Source organism: Artemia sp. Qi Xiang Cuo, chromosome 11, assembly GCF_049724085.1.
Source record: "Artemia sp. Qi Xiang Cuo chromosome 11, ASM4972408v1, whole genome shotgun sequence".
In the NCBI taxonomy this organism is placed as follows: Eukaryota; Metazoa; Arthropoda; class Branchiopoda; order Anostraca; family Artemiidae; genus Artemia; species Artemia sp. Qi Xiang Cuo.
The window spans coordinates 41,239,582-41,265,278 of record NC_142804.1 but is presented as its reverse complement, the minus strand read 5'-3'; the positions used below and the strand labels follow the sequence as shown (position 1 = coordinate 41,265,278).

Below are 25,697 nucleotides of genomic sequence, written 5' to 3'. Positions count from 1 at the left end.
CTTGTGACAGAAGCAAATGGAAGCAAATATGCCATATCAAACGGCTTGACGTGCCTACTTCCCCATAAAATTGGTTGAAAGTAGTCCCAGAAAAATACCTTGCCCCCCCCCCCAAAAAAAACAACAACATACAAAACAAAAGACAAACCATACTTCAGACACGTCTAGATCCATAATTCCGACCGTATGTCTATGATCATAAATCTAAGACTATTTAAATGTAACGGTTATAAGAATTAAAGAATATTCGTAACATACTGGCCTTACGTCCAAAAGCCTTTATCAACGAAAATAAAACTAGACTAAATAGTTAAACTTACAGGGAAATAACGTAAAGAGAGAGAAAAAAATGTTATTTTTTCTCCCTTGATAAACGCTTCTGGACGTAAAGTTATAATATTTCGGCCTTTATTAGTACTTCGCTCTTTGCTTAGACAGCGCAATTGCGCTGCCTATGATATGTATTTTTCTACGGTCTTCATTAAAAGTTACATTCATTAATATATATTTTCCTTTTAAGTATATATAAAAAGGTAGTTTGTCTACTAATTTATCACATTCAATGTCATGTTGGCCAACTTTAAAAGTTTCAAAGCAGTTCCTCTCCTCCTTTCCATGCACGCTTCCACCATCATATGTACGACCACCATAAATATCGCCATGAAATTATGTATCAAGTAAGTAAGTGTGACGGCACTAGACCCTTAAGGTCCAAACGGGTGGTGCTGATCTCCGTTTCGTGGCCCTTCAGTCAGGAAGTGCAATGGGGGGTTGGGGGCCAGCCATCCTGCGCTCTTACACACCCTTCCTGCTCACCTTCCCCAGATCTCTCCTGGCATCCATTAAGGGGTCGATTGACTCTGACTGACCTCACACAGTCACAGCACTAACCTTCGTCCTAGATCAAATAACCGACCATGCAAGGGATCGAGCCCGTGTCCCTTGGACAAAGAATTCTCAACCCAACGCACGTCCACCTAGCCAGGACGGCTAGGTGGACGGAACCCCTAATAAAATAGGATCAACTCCTCCTGTCGTCACATTCATTTTAAAATTAATGTTTCCTAAACGATCTTTGAATAATCCTGGTATTAAAGAGATTTGACGTGTCTATGCATAGGTGGTTCATCAGAGGAGGAAGCTCAAGCCAGAGGAACCACCCAACGTGGACCGTCCGAAACGTCTATATGGTAAAGTTGGCAACTGGACATGGGACCATTAAATATACAGATTAAAATTCCTTGTATGGTTCTGATTCCTATAATGCTCAATGTTTGTATATACTCAATGTAAATTCTCTGTTTTGAAACAACCTATTTTCATAATTAGGGACCTTGCCTCTAAGATTACACTAATCATTTAATCTTTATATTTTGGCTTTTCGCCAAATGTAATCAATGTAATAAAATGTAATCAATCATTATATTTTGGCTTTTCGACTGTTCTAATTAAAATAGGTATCTTGAAGTTTTGATCAAATGTCATATGGAGCCAAGAGGATGCCCTAGGGTACTTAGAGCAGCCAATTGCCCATGATCAGCTTCAACACCTAAAAATGGACTAGAATTCAGAATTCAAGATTGAATACTTTTCCAATTTTCTACGATCATCCGTTCAATACGGATGAGCCACGAAAAAAACAACAAGAACATGAAATCGGAAAAAAAAACATCAACGACAGAGGAATCTCCAACTAAGACGAGATTCTGTTTCTAAGAAATTCAAAATTCTAAGATGTATATCTTTCCAGTGTGTGGGGCTTCTGGAAAAATATATTAGAAAATGATCGATAAAACCGGTTATTAAGAAATAATACTTCGGAGTTCAATATCAGTTCCTATTATTGTATCCATCAATCCTGGCAAGCCTTTTCTCTTTCGCCTATGACTTGCTATTCTCTCACTATTTGTGACTCCGTTTCGTTTCTCCTCTCTACACTCTCTGGGGCTATGTCCTCTTATATTCGTTAAGAATACTTTATCATGATAAATTAGATGAATAAAGATAAAAAAAAACTAGACAGTTTTGTTCTTATTACTCGTTCTTAATCATGTGAAAATTCTGTAGACCAAAAATTGTGCAAAAATTTTTACATTAATATTTTTTAATTTTATTTAAATTTTTTTTTATTTCATTTGAAATTTCATAAAATCTTAAAGGTAGATGTTCCATCCCATGCCTCAATGGTGGCAAATGCAAGGGTGTTAACAAGTGTCGATGTCCTGGAGGATTTCGAGGAGACCAATGCGATCTTCCTCCATTAGGATCTACTCTAGAAGGGGCTAGTTACACATGTTCTAAGCCTTGTACAAATGGACAATGTATTCCAGGAGATAGGTGTATCTGCGATGACGGGTGGTTTGGAAGATATTGCGGTAGGAAGCTGTCAGAAGGTAAATTTAGTTATCGTAAGTAAATAAGTTCTATTATTTATAGAATTATGCCAACAAGTCCTTCATATATAAACTTCGCTTATTTTAAATAATTATAAAAATGCTTAAACCGCTGAAAACCCAGGTTTTGAAAGTACCTCGTTGTTATAAAAAAGTAAATTCCTTTTTTAAATCTTTGTTAATAAAACCTCACGTTTCTGAAATCTATGAATTCCTAAGCATATTTGGGTATAGTTTATTTCCAGAAAAACATTATCTAGACAGTTAATACTAAGAAATTTGCAAAATAATAGCTGGAAGCTATCAAGTCATTAAGTTGTACAACAATCGTTCAGTATTTTTTACATACAAAAACGCGAGGAATACAATTTTCATAATTAAAAAAAAGCAAATAAAAGACATGCATTTCTTCTCCATTTATTGTGTTGCTATAGCAAGAAGCATGAATAACGTCATATTCTTATGCATATGTATCTTATGTATTCTTATGCGTTCAGCTATTTCAATAAACCTAAGGTTAAATAGAAAAGATCATCTCGAAACTGACGACAAACAGCGATAAGAAAGTCGATTTTTCGTTACCGAAAGAGCACTTTTTAAAATTATAAGCTTAAAATGCATTTACGCTCTGATCATCTGAAAGTTATGAAACACAAGACCATGGATAGAAAAAGAGAACATTAGAAATTAATGTGAATGATAGTGCTAAGCTAGAATATGGTTAATATATCACTACTTATACATGACAGATTGCCAAAGATCCTCCTTGTCGGCCAACCATCTAGGGCCAAGCAAAAAGCAGTTCGTCCTCGAATGAGATGGGAGGATGTCGTAAGGAAAGACTTAAGGGAAATAGGAACTTCTTGGGAGAGTTTGAAGAGGGAGGCTTTGAATAGATTGGGATGGAAGATGAACATTTTTAGCTGTGTTGGCCTCAGCCGGCTTGGCGCTGGAGTGTACTGAGTTGCTAGTAGCAACAGTAGCAGTTAGTTTCTTCCAAAAATCTTGTCAAAACTAAGATAAACCTGCATAATTCAAGCACCAACAGAAACAGATCAGTTTTTAGTACATATTACCTTTATAGTATTATAAGTTACCTTTATTTAGTACCATAAAGTACATTTATAGTTCTGTTGAAGTACTAAATAGTACCTTTATGGTACCAAACGGTTGATTTTTTAGTTTTTAATGTCATTTTAACTGGATTTGGGAAAATTGGCTCCAACTTTGCCCCCTTCTCCAGGATTTTGACGAAATTACAGCCCTGAGTAGTAGTAGAAGTATTTATACAATGTAAGATATTGATAGTCATATTTCGACAATCAAAAATTAGTGGATTATCTAATTCAAAGGTTGGCTCTTCAAAATCAGCATCACGTGAGAGCAGAAGTGTAGAAAATCGAAATTTTATCGCGGATAGCACAACGTCATCTAGGAAGAAATTCTGCAAGAGCTAGCTGAATGAGTAAATATAATTGATTTTAAAACCAAAGCCAATGAATAACACATCCATGAACTATCAGTATGGGGGCAAATCATAGATTAATTTGTCGACTTTAAAAACCTTTGGAGAAAATCAATATACAGCGGCGATTATGTGAAAAAGCTGTGACCTCGCATAGCCTTGGCAAGCTCAGTATTTCAACCGCTGTGGAGATCAGAAAATTAGTCGCCTCAAATGAAACTCCGATTGTTCCAAACTAATGTTCTGTCTGTCCTAACATGTGCAATTGAATTCTTAAAATTTATTGTCTTCGAAGAATACTCAGTATTAGCTGGACAGAGAGAATAAACAACGCGGAAATATGCCAACACACGAATCTACCAGATATATGAGGTGTTTAAAAATGAAGGTGCCAATACTTAGGTCATGTAGCCCGCATGTCAGCCACCAGACTGCGCAAGATACTTCTCCAGTAGCAACCAGAATGTATACTTAGAAGAGGAAGACCGAAAAGCAAACTTCATAGAACATGTGAGAGATACAAACGAACCTCCAGACAGACGTAATACCAGAGCGAGATGACACACATGCCAGAGCTTGACTACAGGATGACTGGAGGTTTTTCACGAATAACCTCTGTGCTTTTTGCCTATTTCACCGTAATTTTAAGGATTCTACTGCAACTTTACTAAAATCTTGGTCGTTAAAATCGACCAGCCAATCAGTAAAATATACCACTAACTTTGGACGTAAGATGCCCATCATAATAATTGACCAACACAAAAATTTCAATTCAAACGCTCACTTTACCGAAATGGGTCAATATGATTTTCACAAAAAAGCTACCCTGTCTACTGGTAACATATCTAATGCTGGTGATGCAATGCTGCCTCCCTCTTCCACCCATCCCTCATTATATACATGAAATATGTCAGCCGTCCAAAATCAAGGTCCTCTAAGTTGCATATTTAACAGTTGTCAGTTCGATGTCATATAGTTGCTGGTTTGCCGTCAGTGTTACCGCTTCTCGGTCATCGAAATCGCAATTTGTCTGTCAGAAAATCCGTAAAAACGCATTTTTAATGAATAAAAAATCCTTCAAAAAGACCCGACGCTACTGTACGCATTAAGGAGCTGCTGCACAATGCAAAGCACAGAGGTGATCACGTGTTTTTTTATGTGATTGAACAGTATTTTCAATTTAAAAGAATGTGCACAAGGGCCCAGAGTTTTCCGCAATGTGTAGGCCTACTACTTTTTATATCCACTTCTTAGACAACTATTTTTGGTATAAATTGTCTCAAGTAGTACATTTATCTCTGGCAGGAATCCCAGTGTAATTTTGGGATCAAACTAAACCGTGCATTCTTCCATATATTTGCTTTTTTCAACATCCCCTCACTTTTGGCCATCCAATTATAAGGATTGACGATCCTTGTATGACTCTGATTTCAACTTATCCACCTTTCTATCATAATATGTATATGAAACCTCTTTTTATGGTGCGTTTGAATAAATTTCCTGTTCGAACATCCAAGCTTAAAAGTAAATAATCTAAAAAGGCAATAGTATGCTAAAAAGCTGAAAAAAATTATAATATACCGCCAAAAATTGTCAGGTGACTAAAATTGTCATGACAAAAATCGTCATAAGTAGCTAATCTCAGTCACTAATCAGAGAGTGAGCCCGTTCAAAAAGTGAGTGTCAGTATACTACGAAGCAAAAAATTTGTTTGAACTTGTGATAAGGGGTTTATTGCTGCGAAGTACTTAAAAGAGACTAACAAACTATAAATGAAAAGTGGAGGTAACCACAGCAAGAGTTTAGGCTCTTCAAAAAATCCTAAGGTTTTTGGGAGGAAAAGGAGCTAAATACGCCACTGACGTCAGGTAATAGCTACAGTAAGTTTTATAAACAACTGTTTACAGTAGCGGCACTTTTAAATAGAAAAAAACAATATTACAGGGGCATCAGTGGTTAGTGCTGCCGCGTCTTCCCAAGTAGAATTGGAATTTACCTCTTTTAGCCCTTTTTACACCTTCTGAGTTCAAATCCATGAATTAGGCAGATTTTCTGGCTCTCGAGACGATGTCAATGGCTGGTTTTGTTGTTTTTCAACTCATTGAACAGTCTTTTAAACACAACAATGCTGAACAGAAGAGTTGAGCCCCAATGGCTCAGTATTTTTAGACGTCAAAACGAATATCTTCAGGACTATTCATTACGTTCAGTTTCCCAAGGTTTCCCACTCAAGTATTATTTAGCTGACATACTTTTGGGGTTCTGATTTTTTGGGAGACCAAGCAGGACTTTGCATGTCTAGTTTGCATCAACCTTAGGTTCAGTCTGTACGGAAATGATAAATCTATCGAGGTGATAGGGTTTAAAGGCTCTGCTTTCTGCAAATTTTTGGTGCCAAACGCTTGTCCATAATGAAAATCAAACCTAAGGTTGAATTTCGTCTTTTTTTGGTCAATCATTTCACCGTTGGCATGGGCAATATTGAAAATAAAATACTTCATAGGGTCTAAAAAAATCCCAATTGCTTCAATTACAGGCAGGGTCGTTAAAAAATGGGCGGGGGCAACCGGAGCAAGCTGCCTCCGGCGCCATTGCTGAGGGTCGGGCTACGGCTTGGGGGACGCCACGGCTGGAGCCTTTTTTAATTTATGTTTGATTCAGGATGGGGCACCGTAATTAATTTTGTCCCGGGTGCTACAAACCCTAGGAACGGCTCTGATTAAAAATGCTCAAATAAGGAAAACCTCTATACATGTCAATTATCCCTGGGCAACCCCGTACCGCTTTTCAACGAGAAATTCCCATGTAAGGTCTAGAACTCCCACGAAAGGGACAAATCCCTCGAATACTGCCTGTTGTACTGATTTAATCCCATCAAAATCCTAAAATCACACAATTGTTTCTTAGGACATAGAAACTTTAAATTACGATTTTCATACTTTCTCTTAGAATAGGCTATAGAAACTTCAAATTAAGTAGGTTAAAATCATGAAATTCGCAGTTAATTTGATTAATTTTGGGCGATTGACATATGAAGCGAAACTTTAATGATTATTAATATTGGCCTTATTGATTTTTAGCAAATACATAAAAGATAAAAGAACAAAATAGGGAGCTTGTCCCCCTTGATTCAGTTACACCGGCAATTGAGAAAAAAACTTTCATCGTTTTACCATACATCCCGAAACTTGGCGATAAACTTGGAAATATTTTAAATAAACATAATCTCTCTGTTTCTTTCAAAACCGAACAAAAAGTTGAACACTTTTTCAACTCAGGAAAGGATAAAACAGACCCTGTACTGGGTAGTGGTGTCTACAGAATCCCGTGTTCTTGTGGAAACTTTTACATTGGTAGGACCCATCAACAACTAGGTGAACGTTTGCATGAGCACAAAATTTCGATAGATAAGTCCCTGAGATTGAAAAAATAACAATGACAACTTTGATTCGGCATTGGCTTCGCATATTTTCGTAAATCCGACCCATCTAGTTCTGTTTGACGACGCAACCTTAATATCAACTGTAAATAGTGTACCACAAACTTTTAAAGAGGTAATTGAGATAAAAATATATATGAACCAAAATTTAGCAATAAATAGACATACTGGAGATATTTCATTAGGCCCAATTTACGACAGTTTAATCTTGAAGGACTCAATCAATATTTTCATCCGAAAAAACTTAAAAGAACCTATTTGCATATCAAATGAAAACCGAAATTGTTGACCAGCTAAAATTATTGCAAGACGAAAGATCCTTGCACAATCATTTTGGTAAATTTATTTTCATTGATTCCTGCCTGGTTTTTTATTCAGTGTCTGTTCTGTCTTTGTACAGTAAACTTCGAAAGGTTAGATTTTCCTTTTTTTTTTCTTTTTTGTTTAGCACTGAGGACGACTTGGCGGAGGTCCTTGTCGAAATATTTGCTTATATTTTGTCATCTTCATGGTTCGCTGGCTAACAAAATCCTCGTTTTTTCACCCTTTTTTGATTTTATTTTTCATTTTGCTACTTTCTCTCCTCTCTGACTTTCGTTTGTCATTGATTTTTAGATATAAAGACACACCTTTTAGTATGACACAATTTAAATTTTTTCACCTAGGAAGTCTCCGAGTACGTCGAGGAAGGAATAAATTCACACCTACGATTTATTCACTAGAAGAAGATGAAGAACCCTTAGATACAGAGGAAGAGGAGGCAGGATTCGGAAGTCGAAAGAGAAGAATTTGGGTATAGGCTAAGATTTTGACTTTCAAAGAGAAATGCAACTAAAGAGCTTATTTTATCTTCCATTTCTTCTTAAGGAATTAATTAATCCTCAAAGATAGAGGCGAAGCCAACACTTTTAACTGTGCTATTTGGGGTAGATCTCTTGTTTGCAAAATTTGAGTTTTACTTCTATACGGTGAAAGATAGTGTTGCTATATCCATAATGATTTTAAATTAGTATTATTAATTAAGTAAATTTGGGAATTGGTTTTTGGACCAACGAATACTTGGAGAATCAACCGTTATTTTCTGAAGTTAAAAACCGACTCAATTAGTAACTTGGTTAAAATCAATCAGAAAAAAAACATTCCTTTCACACCCTTAGCTTTTAAATATTCTCGTGTTATATATGCTTTCCCCTAACAACGTTTTTTTATGGGTTCAATCACAATCAAATTTCATAAAACAAGAAGCTGTAGAAAAGGTCAAAATACAGCTAGCCCTTTTCTGTTAAAAGGATACTTTCACAAAATAGACAGTTGCAAAAAAAGTTTACAATATTAAGATTGCATAAAATATTAGATAAATGTGGACTTTTCTTTTGTCATTTGAAAAATTAACCATATCGTAGTCACCACATACAAACCTCATATGCAGAAAAACGCCGAATTTTTAGTTTTGTTCGTAAATACAATATTAATACTGTTTGTACTTCCTATACTGTATAATTATACTGCAAGCCTAGTGTCCAAACCTCACCATAGTCAAATCTATTGAAAAAAGAGCCAATATTATGAGGGATATGCGCTTTTCTTTGGTTTTAATGTCACAATTGTACTAACAAAAGCGAAAAATTTTAAAGGCCTTGACTTTGTTTGAAAAACCCTATTTAAACACTCATGTGTTCCCAAGTATTGCTTACTAATGGTACGTCTTCGTATCTTTTGCACAATTCATTTATACTGACAAGAAAAAAATCTATACGAATATTACATCGTACCTAATTTCAAAGATTTAAGCCTTAAATCTAAAAGTTGTGCATAGCTCAACTCTCTAAATTATGTACGGGATGCACTATTAGGGCCGTAGTCGTGCTTTTTTTATTGTATATGGACAAATGTGCCTAGTGTGGCTCAGGCATTACTGAGAAGGGTGAGATGTTCACCTCACCCCCCTCCCAACCAAGTTCCCTCTCTGATACCCCTTTTTTATGCTTTTTTATCCTTTTTTATGCTTTATGCTTTGGGAAAAAGCACCAATTCATGATTTTCCTGATATTTTTTTCTGAATCTCGAAATTCATGCTCTCCAAAACCTATTTTTATGTATATTATTAAATTCATGTGAGTAATGCAATATTTATGTACCCTATGACTTAAACCAGTGGTTTCCTCAAATTTTATACTTGTGACCAAAGCCGTATACAAGGGGGGTTGTGGGTTTGACCCCACCCCTGGAAATGTTTGTCCGACTCGTGAAAACGTAACAAAAATGAACATTTTTACACGTTTTTTAATGTTGACTGTTAAAGGTTGTGGGTTTGACCCCACCCCTGGAAATGTTTGTCCGACTCATGAAAACGTAACAAAAATGAACATTTTTACACGTTTTTTAATGTTTGTTTGTAACCCCCTCCCCCAAATAAAATCCTTTTATAACACCCCCCGCCCTCCCCGAAAACAACACAGGATACGGCACTTCTTATGACCTCTTTTGATTAGTATTATAATTTCAATTATAGATAAATAAGTGTTCATTGTCTCAAGCCCTCATACATTTTAAAATATTCTTTAAATAACAATACAAAATCATTTTTAATCTGCATAGAAAAAAACTGCTTGAGGAGGGGCGGATAATACCCACTTTGGGAACTGTGGATCTAAAGCACTTATTTTTTTTTTTTAAACGTTCTGGAAGCGTAATTAATGTGGCTTTCGCTTTGATGTACACTCTATTTTCTTTTCCAATAACTTCTTTTAAGTATGGATTCATCAACACTTTATTTTTTTAAAACTATAAAAGTATTAACAGATTCGTCTTTTTATCTGGTTCGTTTGCGAATTATCTTGGAAAGAATTTGTTTTGTCAGAGTTTTATATTTTAAATCAACATCATTGTAGTGTGTCAATTTCTGGTATTCATTTCTTAGTAAGTCTCTTGTAGTATCTGAAGTACTTCAAAAATGGACAGTGATTTTGGTCTGTGATGCTTTATTATATAAGACAAAATAAAAGGGTTTTCTTGTTATTTTTTACCTTTTATTTATCAACAATCTCGCAGTCTTTTTAAGTAACAGCAAACTGGTGGAAGTTTTGTGCCTTTGATTGGAGCAGATACGATCTCAAGCAAAAACTTCCTTCTTCTGCCATGTGTTACCATTAATCTGTAGCCTAGCGCAATTTAGGAGCGTCAGGAGGGTGGTCATGAGTTTTGAAGTTTAATCCACACAGAAGCCAAATGACCTGGCTCCGTTTTTTAATTCATAGTTCTGTGTTCGGGTTGAAACCACAATTACATATGAAGAAGGGTTCTAGGCTAATTCCCTCTTGTAAAAAACACAATTAACCCTGGAAATTCCCCCCGCGCATAAAATTAAGCAGCCAGAGAGAAATAAAGACAAAAAGAATGAAGAAAAAAAAAGAATTTGGAGTATTCTTCCTATGTTCCAAAATATAGATAGGATTTATGGTATAGAATATCGTACAGTATTTATTTTTATATATTTTTTTTTTTGGGGGGGGGGATTTTTGTTGTTGATTTATCATGGCAAGGATTAAGATAAAATTTAAAGAAAATAACCGAGAAATATGAAATTAGTCACAACTGTTGAAGGGTTGCCCTATGATGGAAGTACAGAGATACAGGATGTTCCTCTCCTGGTTAAATGCCTATTCAGAGTTTATAAATAATACAAAATAAAGCACGTATTTAGCTTAAAGTCGCAAATTTAGTCGTACATACACCAGACAAAGAAATGGACCAAGGACCGACCCCTGCAGCACACCAGAAGACACTAGATACAGGTTAAATAGACGCTAGATTTATAGACAAATAGACACTAGATATAGGTTCCTCTCCTAGTTAAATGCCTATTCAGATTTATAAATAATACAAAATAAAGTACTTATTTAGCTTAAAGTCGCAAATTTAGTCACACATACACCAGACAAAGAAATGGACCAAGGACCGACCCCTGCAGCACACCAGAAGACACTAGATACAGGTTAAATAGACGCTAGATTTATAGACAAATAGACACTAGATACAGGTTCCTTCCCTGGTTAAATGCCTATTCAGAGTTTATAAATAATACAAAATAAAGCACGTATTTAGCTTAAAGTCGCAAATTTAGTCGCACATGCGCCAGACATAGAAATGGACCAAGGACCGACCCCCTGCAGCACACCAAAAGACACTAGATACAGGCTGGGACCAAGAAATGTGAGTAATTACTTCCCATACACTTTGTCTGTCGCCTACATCTATAGTACATACGTCTAGATCATGCTAGTTCACCCTTGCGAGCAAGAACACGTCCACTAGGCGCACATAGGAAGGTTTCCCCTTCTGAAGTATCTTTAAGGGAAGCGTTTTTAAATTAATTTCAGTAACATGGAGTCAAACTTCAAAGTTAGAGCCAAGAAAATTTAAAATAGGCAAAATTCCTTATTTCAAACAAGAAAGAAAATAATTTTCCTTAACCTGTATCTTACCCTAATGTGACAACTCAACCCCCATCCCCCAAAAACACAAAAAAAGAATTAAAAGAAATAAAATATAAAAACAAATCCTGTAAGATATCCTACACCATGCATTCTGCCTGTATCTTGGAATAGAGGTAGAATATTCCAGAATTCCTTCTTTTTTCATTCATTTTGTGTCTTAATTTCCCTTTGGCTGTTCAACTTTACATGTGGAGAGAATTTTCCAGGGGGGGGGGGTCTTCTGTGGGGAGGGGAACCAGCATGACACCATAAAAAAGTAATACAAACTTTTCCGTCACAATCCTAAAATAAGGTAGGTTAATTTGAACGGAATTAATTCATAAACAAAAGAAAAGCTAATTCTGGAAATTATTATATGTTAAAATAATTTAGTGTGCGGCTTTGCTGAGCAGGGCAAAGTCCACCAGAATGATTCATATAAATGGGGATAGAACTCAACCCTGCTTAACTCATGATTTAAGACGAAACCAGCTACTAACCTCATTTTCTACCTTAACCGCAGCAATGTTAGTTTTGTACACAACATTAATCACTTTAATGTATTTATCTGGTATACAATACAAGGATAGGACTTCGGTAAAGCTCTTCTATCAGCTGAATCGAACGGTTGCCCATAATCTTGATCGTATTTAACATATAACAATACTTAATCACCCATCAACACTTATTACTATGAGAAAATTAGCATGATTTTAGAAAAATAAACGGAAACCGCAATTTAACTTCTAGGCAAAATTTGAACATTCAATCAAAACGTTCAATCAGTCGTAGCTTTTTAATAGGATTTTATAATGAAGGATATGGCCAGAGATTTTTTATTGATTCGGATCTGCATAACTTAGTTTTTTACACAGCTGGCCCCCATCCCGCAAGTGCCCTTAAACATATATGCATCTTAATCACTCATTTTATTAAAGAAGCTTTTCAGGTTCCCTTTTGTTAAAAATGTTGGTTTGTTTAAATAAACACATATCAAAGTCATTTGAAAATTGTTCTATTTTGGTATTGTTTGCATGCCCTGTAATTTTCAAGCGGATCATCGAAAAAAGAAACCGATTTTTTTGCACACGATACCGATACAATCAAATTTTTTTTCCAAAATTTGTTGTCATCATTAAAGTCCCCTTTGTGGTACAGTCTACTTAACCTGAAAGTTTCAAACTAATCGGAGAAAACAATGTTTGACCCCTTGTTGGGGAGTCACAGATCAATGCAACGCAATATTTTCTCATTTTTGGGTCGTTTTGCCCAGGGTACCTGCCCAGTAGGTTGCAAACCGATCAGATACAAAACAAATTTAGGCACCACGAATTGATACAACCAAATCTTTCAATGCTGTTTCTTTTCATTGAGATTTCCTTGTCCCAGTGCACACGCCCTGTAATTTTTAATTCAACTTATCGTAGAAATTTTTTTTTAAGTACATTCTTGCGCCATGAACAGTTTTGGCCCATTTTCAGTCAAATAAAATTATTTTTCAAGTTTTTTTTCTGGGCATAGGGGTCCCTTTTGAGTCAGGGACTTACGGACATTAGTTTCAAGCTTTTCAAGGAAACATTACTGGTCTTTTCCGGGCCAATCAAGATTTCGAAAACAAAAAGTTTTTGTTTTCGCCACCCCAAGAGTGGCGGGTTGTGGTATTTGCACCTTCAACATACCAATCAATAAGACGCAAGCTTTATTTTGAAGAACCTGAACAAGTTTAAAAATTCACATAAAATTGCTTGCCCACAACATGCAGCCGTGCGGAATATATGGGTGAAAACGTGAAAAGTAATAAGACTCTCGGGGGTAAATAAGAAAATTCTATCGCTCCAAGGCCAACGTCAAATCGCTCCAAGGCCACGAACAACTTTTGTTGCAACAACATGACTGTGGTGTTTCCATGAAAGATTACAACCAATCTAAAAGCCTAAAATCAATTTCCTGAACTTGAGCTACAGATTTATTCCGAAACTGAATTCTACAAAAAATATTACTGCGCTTGCCTACTCTGGAATAGAAAATAGAATCAGTCTTGGCAACGTTAACTCATAACAAACTCAAGTTAGTCAAAACGTGAAAACTTCTTCAAACACCATTCACATTGAACACAAGACTATCGACACAATGAATAGAAAAGGTAACAGCAGAATCATCAGCAAATAAAGTCAAACAACAATCCAGAAGACGAAACCTCATAGTGTCTACACACACCAGACAGGGGCGTCATTTGAGAGGGGCTAGATGGGGCTATACCCTCTCAAATGATCCCACTGCTGATGTCATGAAAGACATAGCTTATAAAGAAGCGGACAGAGAAGTGAAGAAAAGTGCTAGGTCAGACAAACGAAAGCACCTCAGTGAGAAAACAAAAACGGCAGAAGAAGGAGCCCGACCTGGTTACACGAGAGCTGTGTACCGCCAAACTAAAGAAATCGTTGGGAAGACTAATATACAAGAAGGACCAGTAAAAGGCGGAAACGGAAGACTGCTAACCGATCCAGATGACCGAAAAGATAGATGCGGATTACTTCGAAAACCTTCTCAATCGCCCGTCCCCTTCTGTTCCACCAGATATTCCGGACAGCCCATTTTTGGATTTTCTCATTTATGAAAACGAGCCAACGGCGGACGAGATCCTTTCAGCCTCGAATATGCTGAAGAATGGAAAATCTCCGGGTAGTGACCGTATATCTGGAGAAATAGTCAAGTCATCGATCCGCAGGTCCCTTTCAGTGTGGCTAGTCTTCTTTTCCCAGCTCTGGCAAAAAGAAAAAGTCCCAAAGGACTGGAGAGCAGGAATCATTATTAAACTGTTCAAAAAAGGAGACGCGACGGTCTGTGGCAATTACAGAGGCATCAACCTCCTCTCGATACCCGGAAAACTCTTCTGCATAATCATCCTGACAAGACTTCGAGCTGCCTTAGACCAGCATTTACGCGAAGAGTAACATGGTTTCCGACCAAAAGGATCTTGCACCAATCAGATATTCACACTGAGGACCATGCTTGAAGAATCAAATGAATGGAAAAAACGTCTATATCTATTGTTCGTCGATTTTGAAAAAGCGTTCGACTCCATAGACCGCCCAATACTATGGAGGATCCTGATCTTCTACGGTATTTCTGAAAAGCTGGTTCGCCTTATCCTAGCAATGTACGAAGACACAGAATGCTGCATGAGAACCTCCGAAGGAAATACAAGATATTTCAAAATGATGACAGGCGTCAAACAAGAACGCGTATTGTCTCCATTCCTCTTTATTCTCATAGTGGACTACATATTCAGGCAAATTGATGGATACGAGATCGAAATTGCAGGCAGACTAGTCCAAGATCTCGACTTTGCAGACAATGTTGGATTGATGGAGAAAGACAAAAGCAAACTTCAAGACTTTTTATGCAAGATAGCCGAAAGAGCAGGGCGGTTTGGGTTACATATCAACGCCCCCAAAACCAAAGCGATGTCAACCACTAACTCACCGATGAATATCCAGCTGGGGACTGAAAGCATAGAGCAAGTCACTGACTTCCGATATCTTGGCAGCACCGTCTCGTTTAGTGGCGACTCCGAAAAAGAACTGCAAACATGAATAGTCCTGGCAAGCTTGGCATTTCAACGACTTCGACCAGTTTGGAGATCAGCGGTTTAAAAAATCCAGCTAAAAATGTACATTTAAATAATCACAGTCCTTATGAACCGTACAACGATGTTTGATCGTTTAAAAATCGCAGATCAGCAAGAAAAACGGCTCACTGCGTATGATAACAACTGTTTTTAACGTGTCCAGAATCTCAGTCAGAAGGATAAGATAACAAACTTAGAAATTTACCACTACACAAACTGAACTGTTGTTACTGATGTAGTCAGGCAGTGAAGATGGTGATATCTTGGCTATTTTACCCGTATGCCAGGATCGAGACTACCGAATATGATCCTCCAGTGGCAACCAGACGGCACGCGCCGGCGAGGAAGGCCCAAAAACACGCTTCACATGACATATGTGTGGGACAAGAGAGCCCTTCACGCATCCTTACTCCTAGAGTGGGCGGACGTCTACGCCGCAGCTCATTTGTAGGATGATTGGTGGCTGTTAATAGACGCCTTGTGTGCCTCTGGAGGTACAGGAGGAACTAAGGTCTAAGGTAAGCTGGGGCTATAGCCCCCCTCTGATTTTAGGAGGGGCCCCAAATCAGCAGTCACAATTATATTGATTTGATCTTAAGCGTGAAAAAATCGTGTTTTCAATGGGGGGGGGGACTTGGCTTGAACCAACTTATAAAAAACGCGAGAAAAACATGAAAAACAAAACAAATAAGAGACCTACCAATTGGTGTCAATTCAAGAAAATTTTCGATGGGGGGAGGGGGGTTGAATTTACTGTTTGACATCCAAAAGGGGGGGGGGGCAAATTTGTTTGTTTTTTCAATTTTTCTATGAAAATATCAAGCCAGTGTCATGAGCAACCACATTCAGGTATGCAAGCTGGTATTAAAGCAGTTGCACCGCATGAAATTTACATTCACCGCCGTGCTCATAGAGTCAACCTTGTATTGGGTGATTGTATTTAGAACTTGAGACGAATGGCATCTTTCTTTTCCGTTCTTCAACAGCTGTATTGTTTTATCGCGAATAGCAATATACACTACCAACTGTTTGTTAATGCTCACAAAGCCGCTGGTATAACTGTTCCTCGGTTGGTGAAATTATCTACTACAAGATTGGTATACTGATATATATTGGTGAACAGAGATCTGAATAGATACAACTGTATCTTGGCTGTTTCATCAATTACCAAAACATTCTTCAGACGTGGCCTCAGGCCCACGGACTCGCAACCAGTCTTCAGACATTTGAATTTATTTTTACACTCCATCTAGCGGAATTTTTTTTGCCACAATATCTCTGTTTGAGCAGCTGCATATGGTAGACCTAGTTTTCTCTAGAGCTACTGGTCTTACTGCAGCTTCGCAAAATAAAATTATTATACATGCAAACTGAAAAAGCTTTTGATGTACTGTGTCATAAAGCCAAAGAATTTTCCGGTGAGTGTGGCCTCACTGATTGCCTTTTGCGAAATTTTCAGAATTCTGGCTCCTCCTGAAAAAGACCAAAGCGTGCACATTATTTTTGAGGGTTCTACGCTCTTTTTTACAATTTAAAAAAAATGTCTTCTCATAATTACAAATTAGCTTTCAGTTTAATCTGAATAAAAATTACTAATTTAATTACAATGTGTCACGAAAAATATTTGTCACTAGACAATTTCTTGAAAAACCTGTTTCAGGAAATTCGGCTAGTATTGGGCTTTGTTTGCTCTTTACTTTGTTGCGGCAGCAGATGCAATCATGGAACGATATTTTATCAGTTTCACGACTCCACATATCCAAATACGATACAAATTGGAATTTGTAGAGAAAGTGATACCATTCAGAGTTAATGAAAACACGAAAAAACAAGCGAGTAATTTGCTCTATAATTTCAGAATGGAAGTGAAGGAAAATTTATTTTGCAAGAAGTTAGAGACGATACAAGAAAATTAAAAAGATACAATTTCAGACAGCGACAGTGTGGTGAGCGAGTTTTAGAAACATTGTGGTTAGAAGTTTGAGATAAGATGCTGAATATATTAAACATAATTTTTAATAAAGAGAAAGTACTTGGTGATTTATAGAAAAGTTTATTTAAACCATTTCACAAGAAAAATGAGTGAAGTAATCACAGAGGCATTAGCTTGATTTCTGTAGAAATCAAATTACTTAGCACAGTGATACTTATTAAGACTAAGAGTTGTTGTAGATAAGGTTTTGAGATAAGAACAAAGTAGCCTTAGTAAAGGCAGGGGATGGGTTGACCATAATTTCACTCTTCAATGAATAATTGGGAAGTATCTGAACCATTAGGCCCCTTCAATCCTCAGTTTTATTGATTATGAACATGTATTTGATTCTGGTAATATAAAGCTTGAATGAAAGTCCTATCCTTAAATGGTGTGCAAGATTAGTCCACTAAAGTGGTGAGTGTTATGCACAAGAACAAATCTTGCTGCAGTTACCATAGAAAGCAAGGTTAGTAGTTGGTTTGGTGTAGAATCGGCAGTTAAATAAGGCTGTGTCCTATCCCCGTTTTTGTGGACCCTTTTTTATGGACTTGCTTTTAAGGAATACGAAAAATGATATGGAAGAACATGGTATCAAATCTGCGGGTAGAACTCTATTAGCTTTAGATTATGCAGAAGACGCGAGTGTCATAGATAAAAAAAAGCTAGCGAAAGGAATGAATTTTTACAGGTTCTGAGCGTCGAGTCTCCAAGAATAGGTTTGAAAGTAAATAGTAAGAATACTAAGTTGCTTAGACTAAGAACAAATGGGGATGAAAAGATGATGTCAGATAAAAAGAAAATCAGTCAAATGGGGTAGCTTCCATCACCTGAGTAGCATTATTAATAAAAATGGTGGATGCAGCGAAGAAGTAAAAAGTAGAATAGCCGAAGCGCAAGGTCGGAGTTGAAATTTTTTAGGAAGAACAGGAAGAAGAGTCTTCAAACTAAGATTAGAATAATGGGACTGTCTTCCAGAGGAATTCGCTAAGGAATTAAGATAGCATTTAGCAGTCTAAGGGCATTCTAAAAACTAAATATATTACGCAAAGCAGTCACAACTGAAGATCATCAAAAGGCTATATGAAATCTGGTGAATTTATTTTGATGACTAGTATCAATATATTTAGATTAAAAATGAATGCTGCTATTCCAGGTACTTATTCACAAAAATATAGGAGAGGGAGGATTACAAAAATGATACAAAAGTGTTCTTTTTCCAAAACCTGGAGAGGGGGCCATTTCATTATGTGTCGATCTTTTAAAGAAAAATACCAAAAAGAAGGTATTTGTCAAAATCTAAGGGAGGGGCAAGAATTCCCTCCCCGTTTATGTCCCTGCGATTTTCTAGTTGAAGGGATATATTATAAACCAGTATTGACTGAATTCTGATGGTTTGAATGAAGGCTGCGTAGTCAAGGCAGTGTGGCCTAGTCAATAAAATCCAGTCAAGGATTTTTTCTGCAGAATTCTCAGTAGGCTGGTTATCTTAGATTCTTTTGCTTATTTTTCGGTTCATAGATTTGATAAAATTCACTAGAGCTGTGTTTCTCTTGTCTTAGCGAACCCATGCGCGGACTACTTTGGAGATAGATATCGTTTTCTTTTGTCCGTCGGATCTCTGAAGTCATTTTCTAGATTCTACTTACCGACGTCGTCTGCCGGCCTGCTAAATTTTTCTCCGCTGGGAAAGGTGCAAATCTCCGTCAGATCAAAAGAAAGAAGCGCTTAATTCAAAACTTCTGAAAGGTGAGAATTGGAAATCTCTTTCCATTCATCCTTAAAGATTAGCTTGGTTTTACAGAAAACTAATCCGAGGTTTCTTAAAATATTGAAAGAGTTTCATGTATTATATTTTAAAGGTATACATGCATGTAGACCAAGGCTAGTACCCTTTCAGAAATATATTTTATAGGGTGATTTAAAGATAAACTGTTAAGGAACATTTGAACAGTCTTCGTCATTGAATAATTTTATGCTTACAAGTATTTACTTAAACCTTTCAACGTTTTCTTGGATTTGAATAGTCCGCCGCTGCTTGGCGTTTTTCTAATACCGCCAGCTGACGAACGCTATGGTACTCTAAGCTGCAAGAAAAACCACTTTTTGGAGCTCCGCAATAGGTCAGTCATCCGCGCGGACTTCAAGAGAAACACAGCTTAGACTTACTTGACGTTACCTAGAAGTGTGAAAATGACTTGTAGCATAACAAAGTGTAAGCATCTGCCATCTATTTTGAAAATAGTTCGAATTTTTAGATGGCGTAATGAACGAATCAAAAATAATTTTATCATAATTAATAATTATTAGTTTCTAACACTAGACTAATACCCAAGAGATTATAAGTGTCTGAGCAAATTAGGATACTACAGTAAAAATAAGGTAAAAATTAATGTTCCTATTTCAATTTAACCACCTCTATAGGACATAATACCAAATCAGCTTCACCTAGCTTGTAGGCTACTAGCTTTCACAATACCCTTTACCAATACACTCCTTCAAAATTACTCCTCGCAATCCTCATAAATTACAAAAAATAAAATAAATAACTCACAAAAAAAACCGCCAAATCTGTAAAATTAATTCACAAATAGAAAAATTACGTGATCAATCCCTTCTGCGTCTTAGGTGGATGACGTCACTTGGCTCGATACATAGGCGGAGACAGAAAGTGGGCTAAAAATCAATAGGATGCTGAAAAGCCTCTTTCGATGGAAAATGATTGGAACTGTTTTAGACTGGAATTGTGCTGTGGTGAATTAAGTAGTGCGCAGGATTTGGCGCCTGTCACATCTTTTAGCCTATGCGCAAAGTTTAGGTGAGAGTTTTGAATATGTGTGTGTGTGTGTATACTATTATAGTAGGCTAGTAGCTTATCGTGCGTTTTTTAATAATGAAGTAATTTTTTAGGATTTGCTTTTAGGCTCGTTTTTATATAGGTGCAAGTCAATGTTTTAAGCTAAAGTTGAATTTGGTGGATGCTGTTTTAACAGCATACTATTAAATGCATGTTTAATAATGGAGTGGGCATATTTTTGCCATTGGGTTTTGTAAATTGTTTTCACTAAGGCCTATTTTTTAATAGATGCCTAAAATAATTGCCAGGTCAATTGCTTGATTGTAGAGTTCATCCAAAAGAAATAATGAAAGAATAAAAGGTAAATTTTCGGCAGTTCATATTATTGACTTACAAATAAAGTAAACATACTACTCGACGCCTTTTTTGTGCTCTTTCCAAATATAACAGTCATTTTTGTTGGAAATGAATTTTACTCCCACCCCTATATATACCGATTCAGGGTATGTATTTGCACATTAGGGGGTGGGGGTAAAGTTTATTTGGTCAATATATACCAAATCATATTATTGAGTTTCAAATAAAGTGAATACACCATTCGATGCCTTTTTTTATGCTGATTACGAATATAATAAGCATTCTATCGGAAATGAATTTCAGCCCCCCCCCCCTATATAGGCTATACCTAACCTAACCCTGAATTGGCATATATAGGGGGGGGCTGAAATTATTGCTTATTATATTCGTAATCAGCATAAAAAAGGCATCAAATGGTGTATTCACTTTAGTCCTAACTCAATAATATGATTTGGTATATATTGACTGTTTATTTCTGATGCAAATGAGAGGTAAGTTTAAACTTACCTCTTACCTCTAAGTTTAAACTTAAGTTTAAAGTATATACGGATGGGGGTAAAATTCATTTCCGACAAAAATGATTATTATATTCGTAAAGAGCATAGAAAGGCATCGAGTAACATGTTCACTTTATTCATTAGTCAATAATATGAACTGCCAAAAATTTACCGAATAAAATTAATTATAGCATATATATATATATATATATATATATATATATATATATATATATATATATATATATATATATATATATATATATATATATATATATATATATATATATATATATATATATATATATATATATATATATATATAATAGATAAACATGTCACTTGATTCTCCATGGGAAGCTCTTTACAAATATGATAATCAGTGGTGTTGTAATTTAGTCTCAGCCGCTCCCCTCCTAGTGGAGTCAGATATAGCCGTAGTTTGGTAATTGTATTGGTTTGCAATTGATTTCTGCGCTTATTTGTTATCAGCAGTAGGTTTCTAATGACAAATTGAGCAAGTTTGAAATAATAAGGAAAAATAAAATCGACAAATTTTTGTATGTAGCCTAGGGCTGTATCTGACCCATTAGGAGGGACGGCGGTGATTGTTATATTTTGAAAGAACATCGAACGTTTGGCAAGGTATCGAATGATACATTCTTTTTTGCATCTGTCGGATTTTTGACCTATAACCAACATTCATCGTTTATTTAGCAAGAATAAATAAAGATACATTGAAGGCCTATAGCAGTTTACTACAGGCAACGCTAGAGCGTTTGGCTCTGATAAGTTCGGGTTTTTTGCCTAGTAGGACTATTATATGCTAGTAGTTTGATGTTTGTAAATAGTTAGGCCTATTTGTTTCTATAATCTTTTTCTATGATTGGGTGTAGTTCAGTGGTGGTTATAAGCCTGGGCAAGGGGGGGGGGTAGCCGACCACCCCTCCCCCGTTTTTCTGATATTAAATTCTGGTTTTTGCCTAGAGAAGGACCCATAGAGAAATTGGTACTTGTGTATTATAGCCTATGGTATACACTCGAGAAGTGAAGTTAGGCTAATCTTAATGAAATATAAAAAAATATGATGAAAATGCAATACTTTAGTAACAAAATTATGAAAACTACAACAAAGAATTATGGTAGGGGGGCCGCATAGAACGCATTTTATTAAATACCTAACCCAGCCAAAATACCATCTCCATAGATTAAATATTTAATAAAATATACATACAACGTAGATTTCCACTGAACCTAAGCTAATTTTCTTCAATTACTGACAGGTATGAACCGGTTATTGTCTGATCTGTAGATCCAAATTCTCGAGTGTGTACCATATAATATACAACTATCGAAAAATTGCAGGCTTCTTCAGTGCTGGAGAAGAGGTCGTATTCCGGGGTTTGGCCGCAATCTCATTTAGGTTATAAAGGGTCCGACTCTTGTGGGGCGGAGTCCATCTAAAGTAACATTTATTAAAGGGTTAGAATCTTATATTTTAATTACAGGATATAAAGCGTATGGCTATAGACTAAGTAATAATTCGGGTTGTGAGGGTCTGATCCTCACTACTCACTAAAACCATTATAGGGTGGTAGGTGCTCAGCCTATTCTAACTCATTGTTGCCCACACATGGGCGTACGTAGCTTCTTCTCTAGGGGGGGGGGAGCCAATTCTGTGATGAAAGGTGGGATGCTGAAGTTAAATTGGCAGTTTGCAAAACCTTATATTGCCAGCAAGTTCTATCATTATAGCTATGAAATCTTTATTTATAACAATTCACTAAACATCATAAATCACCAATAAGCTTCATCATTAATCATTCTTCTTGGATTAGAGCTAAATCTTTCCAAGATATTATGGATAATTGCTTCTTGATGGACTTTTATTCTGTCATTCCAGCTGTTTATTTCCAGCTTTTTCAATCATTTACCTTTTATCGACTGCTTTTTCAACCATCTACCCTTTTTTCAACTGCTTTTTCAACCATGTCCAGTGTAAATTTGAAGTTCTAGGGGGGAGGGGCAGCTGCCCCCCCTTCCGTACGCCCATGTGCCCACACTATGGTATGAAGGCTGTTTGATAGATGCTAAATATTCTGCTGTTCCTGATGTTATTGTTTTAGAAACAGATTTATCAAAAGTTACTTGTCTGTCTGTTTACAGTTTGGTATTTTACTGCTGCTAACAACTCTCTACAACACCGCGCGGGGCGAACATAGCTACACACGCTCCTCCTCTATCTCAATCTATCCAAAGCTTCACTCCTTACCATCTCCCAGGAAGTTCTAATTTCTTTTAATATAAATACTTTATTATGACCTTTTCACACTCTATTCGGGGATGACCTGGCTTTTGTTCGTTCTAGACGGACGGCCAAAAAGCACATTCTTTTGGAGGCGGATACAGAACTAATGTTGGGAGGGCACCGACGAAACTTCAGCTCCCTCATTGCTATTGTTGTCGATACTTATGTATTATAGCGACCCCACTCACGAAGTGAAGTTAGGTTAATCCTAATGATTATACAAAAATATGATGAAAATATAAGACTTTATTAACAAATTATGGAAACTACAGAATAAAATGATGGAAAGTAGGCCGCCCAAAACGCATTATATTAAATACCTAACCTAACTTACCCTAACCACCTCTATAAATTACATATTTGATTAAATTATACTAGCATCGCAGTTTTTCTCATTTAGACAAAGCTAATTATAACCGATTGCAGTCAGAGAAACCGGTTCTACTCAGAACAAGAACTTGAGTGGGGCCGGTATAATACATAAGTTCCTTTTTGTCCATTCACCCCCTGTAATTAATTCAACTTTTGGCACTGTGGGGAATTGCCCCTAAAACCACATCCTAGATCCTGTCCTTGAGATTGAATCGTTGGTAATGTGTTATCCGCAGAAAGGCCAACTTGATGTTTGTTTCGTTGTAGCTTTAAAAAATGTGATCAAAAGCAAATTTTTCACACATGTTATTGTTTGATATACGGTCAGTCAACCCAACACTACTTAAAAAGTTCCCTTGGAAAATATGTAACAAATCAGCCTCAGCCTTTCGAAGCGTTCACGTAAAATAGTTACCAATAATTCGTAAAAACACTTGAATTATCGCGAAACTTAAAAGCAACGCCTCCAAATGTAAACAAAAATTTGAAAGAATATTAAAAACTTCAAAACAAGTATACAAATGTAAAAACAGCAATTATTTCTAGAATGAAGAAATTTGTAAGTTTTATTTTTACGCCTTGATATTTTTAATTTCACGCTCAAACTCCATTAACAATTTTCTCCAACAATGTTTCGATTTGTTAGAGGAATTCTCTAAAAGTTGTAAATAACAATTTTCTGTTGGCTCCTGGATAAACATTTGCTAATAAAATTGTTAGTAACAAATTTAAGTTAGAATAATCTCTTATCTGTGTCCTGAGGTAAATAAGCCAATATACTTGTGTACAATTGCATGATTAATCACTAGCTTTTATATCTTTTTATCTTTTTAGATTATCTTTTGTTTTGTTTTTCTATTAGATTTAATACAGTATGTCGAAATTGAGCTCCATCTGTGCCCTAAGGCTGTAATCAAGACGAACAAACCTTTTGATAACTACCTTTGTTCCAAACTAGCTAATTGTCGTCTAGCGCTATTTGTTGAGGATTTTCTACTGACACTACTTTTCTACTAGCGTTGTTTGTTGAGGATTTTCTAGCAGGGCTAGAGGCTGACCAGAACATAACAGAGAGGTATGCAATAGCTCATTCGAACGGAAATTAAATTTGCTAGTGCCCTTTTTAAGTGACCAAAAAAATTGGAGGGCAATTAGCCCCCCCTAAAGGCCCCCTCCCCCCAAAGTCATCCAATCACAATTTTGATATAGTCATTTTGTTCAGCAAAGCTAAAAGGTCATCAATCTTTGGTTTTGGTGATGATATGACCCTCCATAGTCCCTGGCGAAAGGGCTGCACACTGAATCGGTATCGGACGTATTTATATCACGCGTATCGGTATGAGCATATTGCTGTTGGGCGTATTGGTATCGCAGATTTTTAATAGCTCATATAAAAGATATTTCTTATATCGACGCCCAGTGGCATAATTTCGTCAGAATCCTGGGCGGGCAAAGTTGGAGCCAATTTTCCCAAATCAAGTGAAAATGATAGTGAAAACTGAAAAATGAGCCATATATTACCATAGAGGCAAAGATAAACTAAAGAAACTGACCTGTTTCTCTGGATACTTGAATTATGCAGGCTTTTCTTAGTTTGACAAGATTTTTTGCAGAAACTAAATTTCTGCTGGGGGGTGGGGGCAAAATGAGGTCGGAGGGGGGACTTCGGTGGGAGGAGGCATCTGTCCCCTCCTTCCCCATTACAAATTAAGCCCCTTTCTACGTCCTTCCTATAAATTCAATCACCATTAACTTCAAAATTTCACTAAAAACGACCTTTTTACTGCCATGTCTCCAAGGGAGAACCGCTGAGGCTAGTGTCGTGGCAGTACATTTCAGAGTGACATTTAATGGCTCATTTGGAAACTATTTTTCATATCTACGTGATGTTTATCAATTCTACCATCCGTAAGTATGATTTTGCACTAAAAATAACACTTCTGATTCACTTCTTAAGTAGAAAAGCTTGGAAGTATAAAACAATATCATCA

General features: G+C 36.5%; 3 protein-coding genes across 10 annotated transcripts in view; 2 read left to right on the top strand and 1 right to left on the bottom strand.

Annotated features, from left to right (window-relative positions):
- shf (WNT inhibitory factor 1) overlaps positions 1-10,502 on the top strand; it is a 62,862-nt gene extending 52,360 nt beyond the window's left edge. For 2 of the 3 annotated variants that reach the window (XM_089096788.1, XM_089096786.1), the window contains exons 8-9: positions 2,160-2,408; positions 7,963-10,502. In XM_089096788.1, the coding sequence (XP_088952914.1) occupies positions 2,160-2,408; positions 7,963-8,096 (383 nt within the window). In that variant the 3' untranslated portion in view covers positions 8,097-10,502. The remainder of the gene's footprint in view (positions 1-2,159; positions 2,409-7,962) is intronic. The other variant, XM_089096787.1, reaches the window with a different exon arrangement.
- The window catches only part of Coq7 (ubiquinone biosynthesis protein COQ7, mitochondrial), a 34,632-nt gene that overhangs the window by 3,983 nt on the left and 4,952 nt on the right, over positions 1-25,697 (bottom strand). The window contains exon 1 of one of the 3 annotated variants that reach the window (XM_089096789.1): positions 19,930-20,041. The exons of 1 other annotated variant lie outside the window; for it this stretch is intronic. The gene's annotated coding sequence lies outside the window, so the exon portion shown is untranslated. Of the gene's footprint in view, positions 1-19,929; positions 20,042-25,697 lie in introns of those variants that run through there. One more of the 3 variants, XM_089096790.1, reaches the window with a different exon arrangement.
- The window catches only part of LOC148946978 (DNA-binding protein Ewg-like), a 191,810-nt gene continuing 185,779 nt past the window's right edge, over positions 19,667-25,697 (top strand). The window contains exon 1 of one of the 4 annotated variants that reach the window (XM_089096782.1): positions 19,667-19,757. The gene's annotated coding sequence lies outside the window, so the exon portion shown is untranslated. Of the gene's footprint in view, positions 19,758-20,057; positions 20,194-20,252; positions 20,274-25,697 lie in introns of those variants that run through there. The other 3 variants (XM_089096781.1, XM_089096785.1, XM_089096784.1) reach the window with 3 other exon arrangements.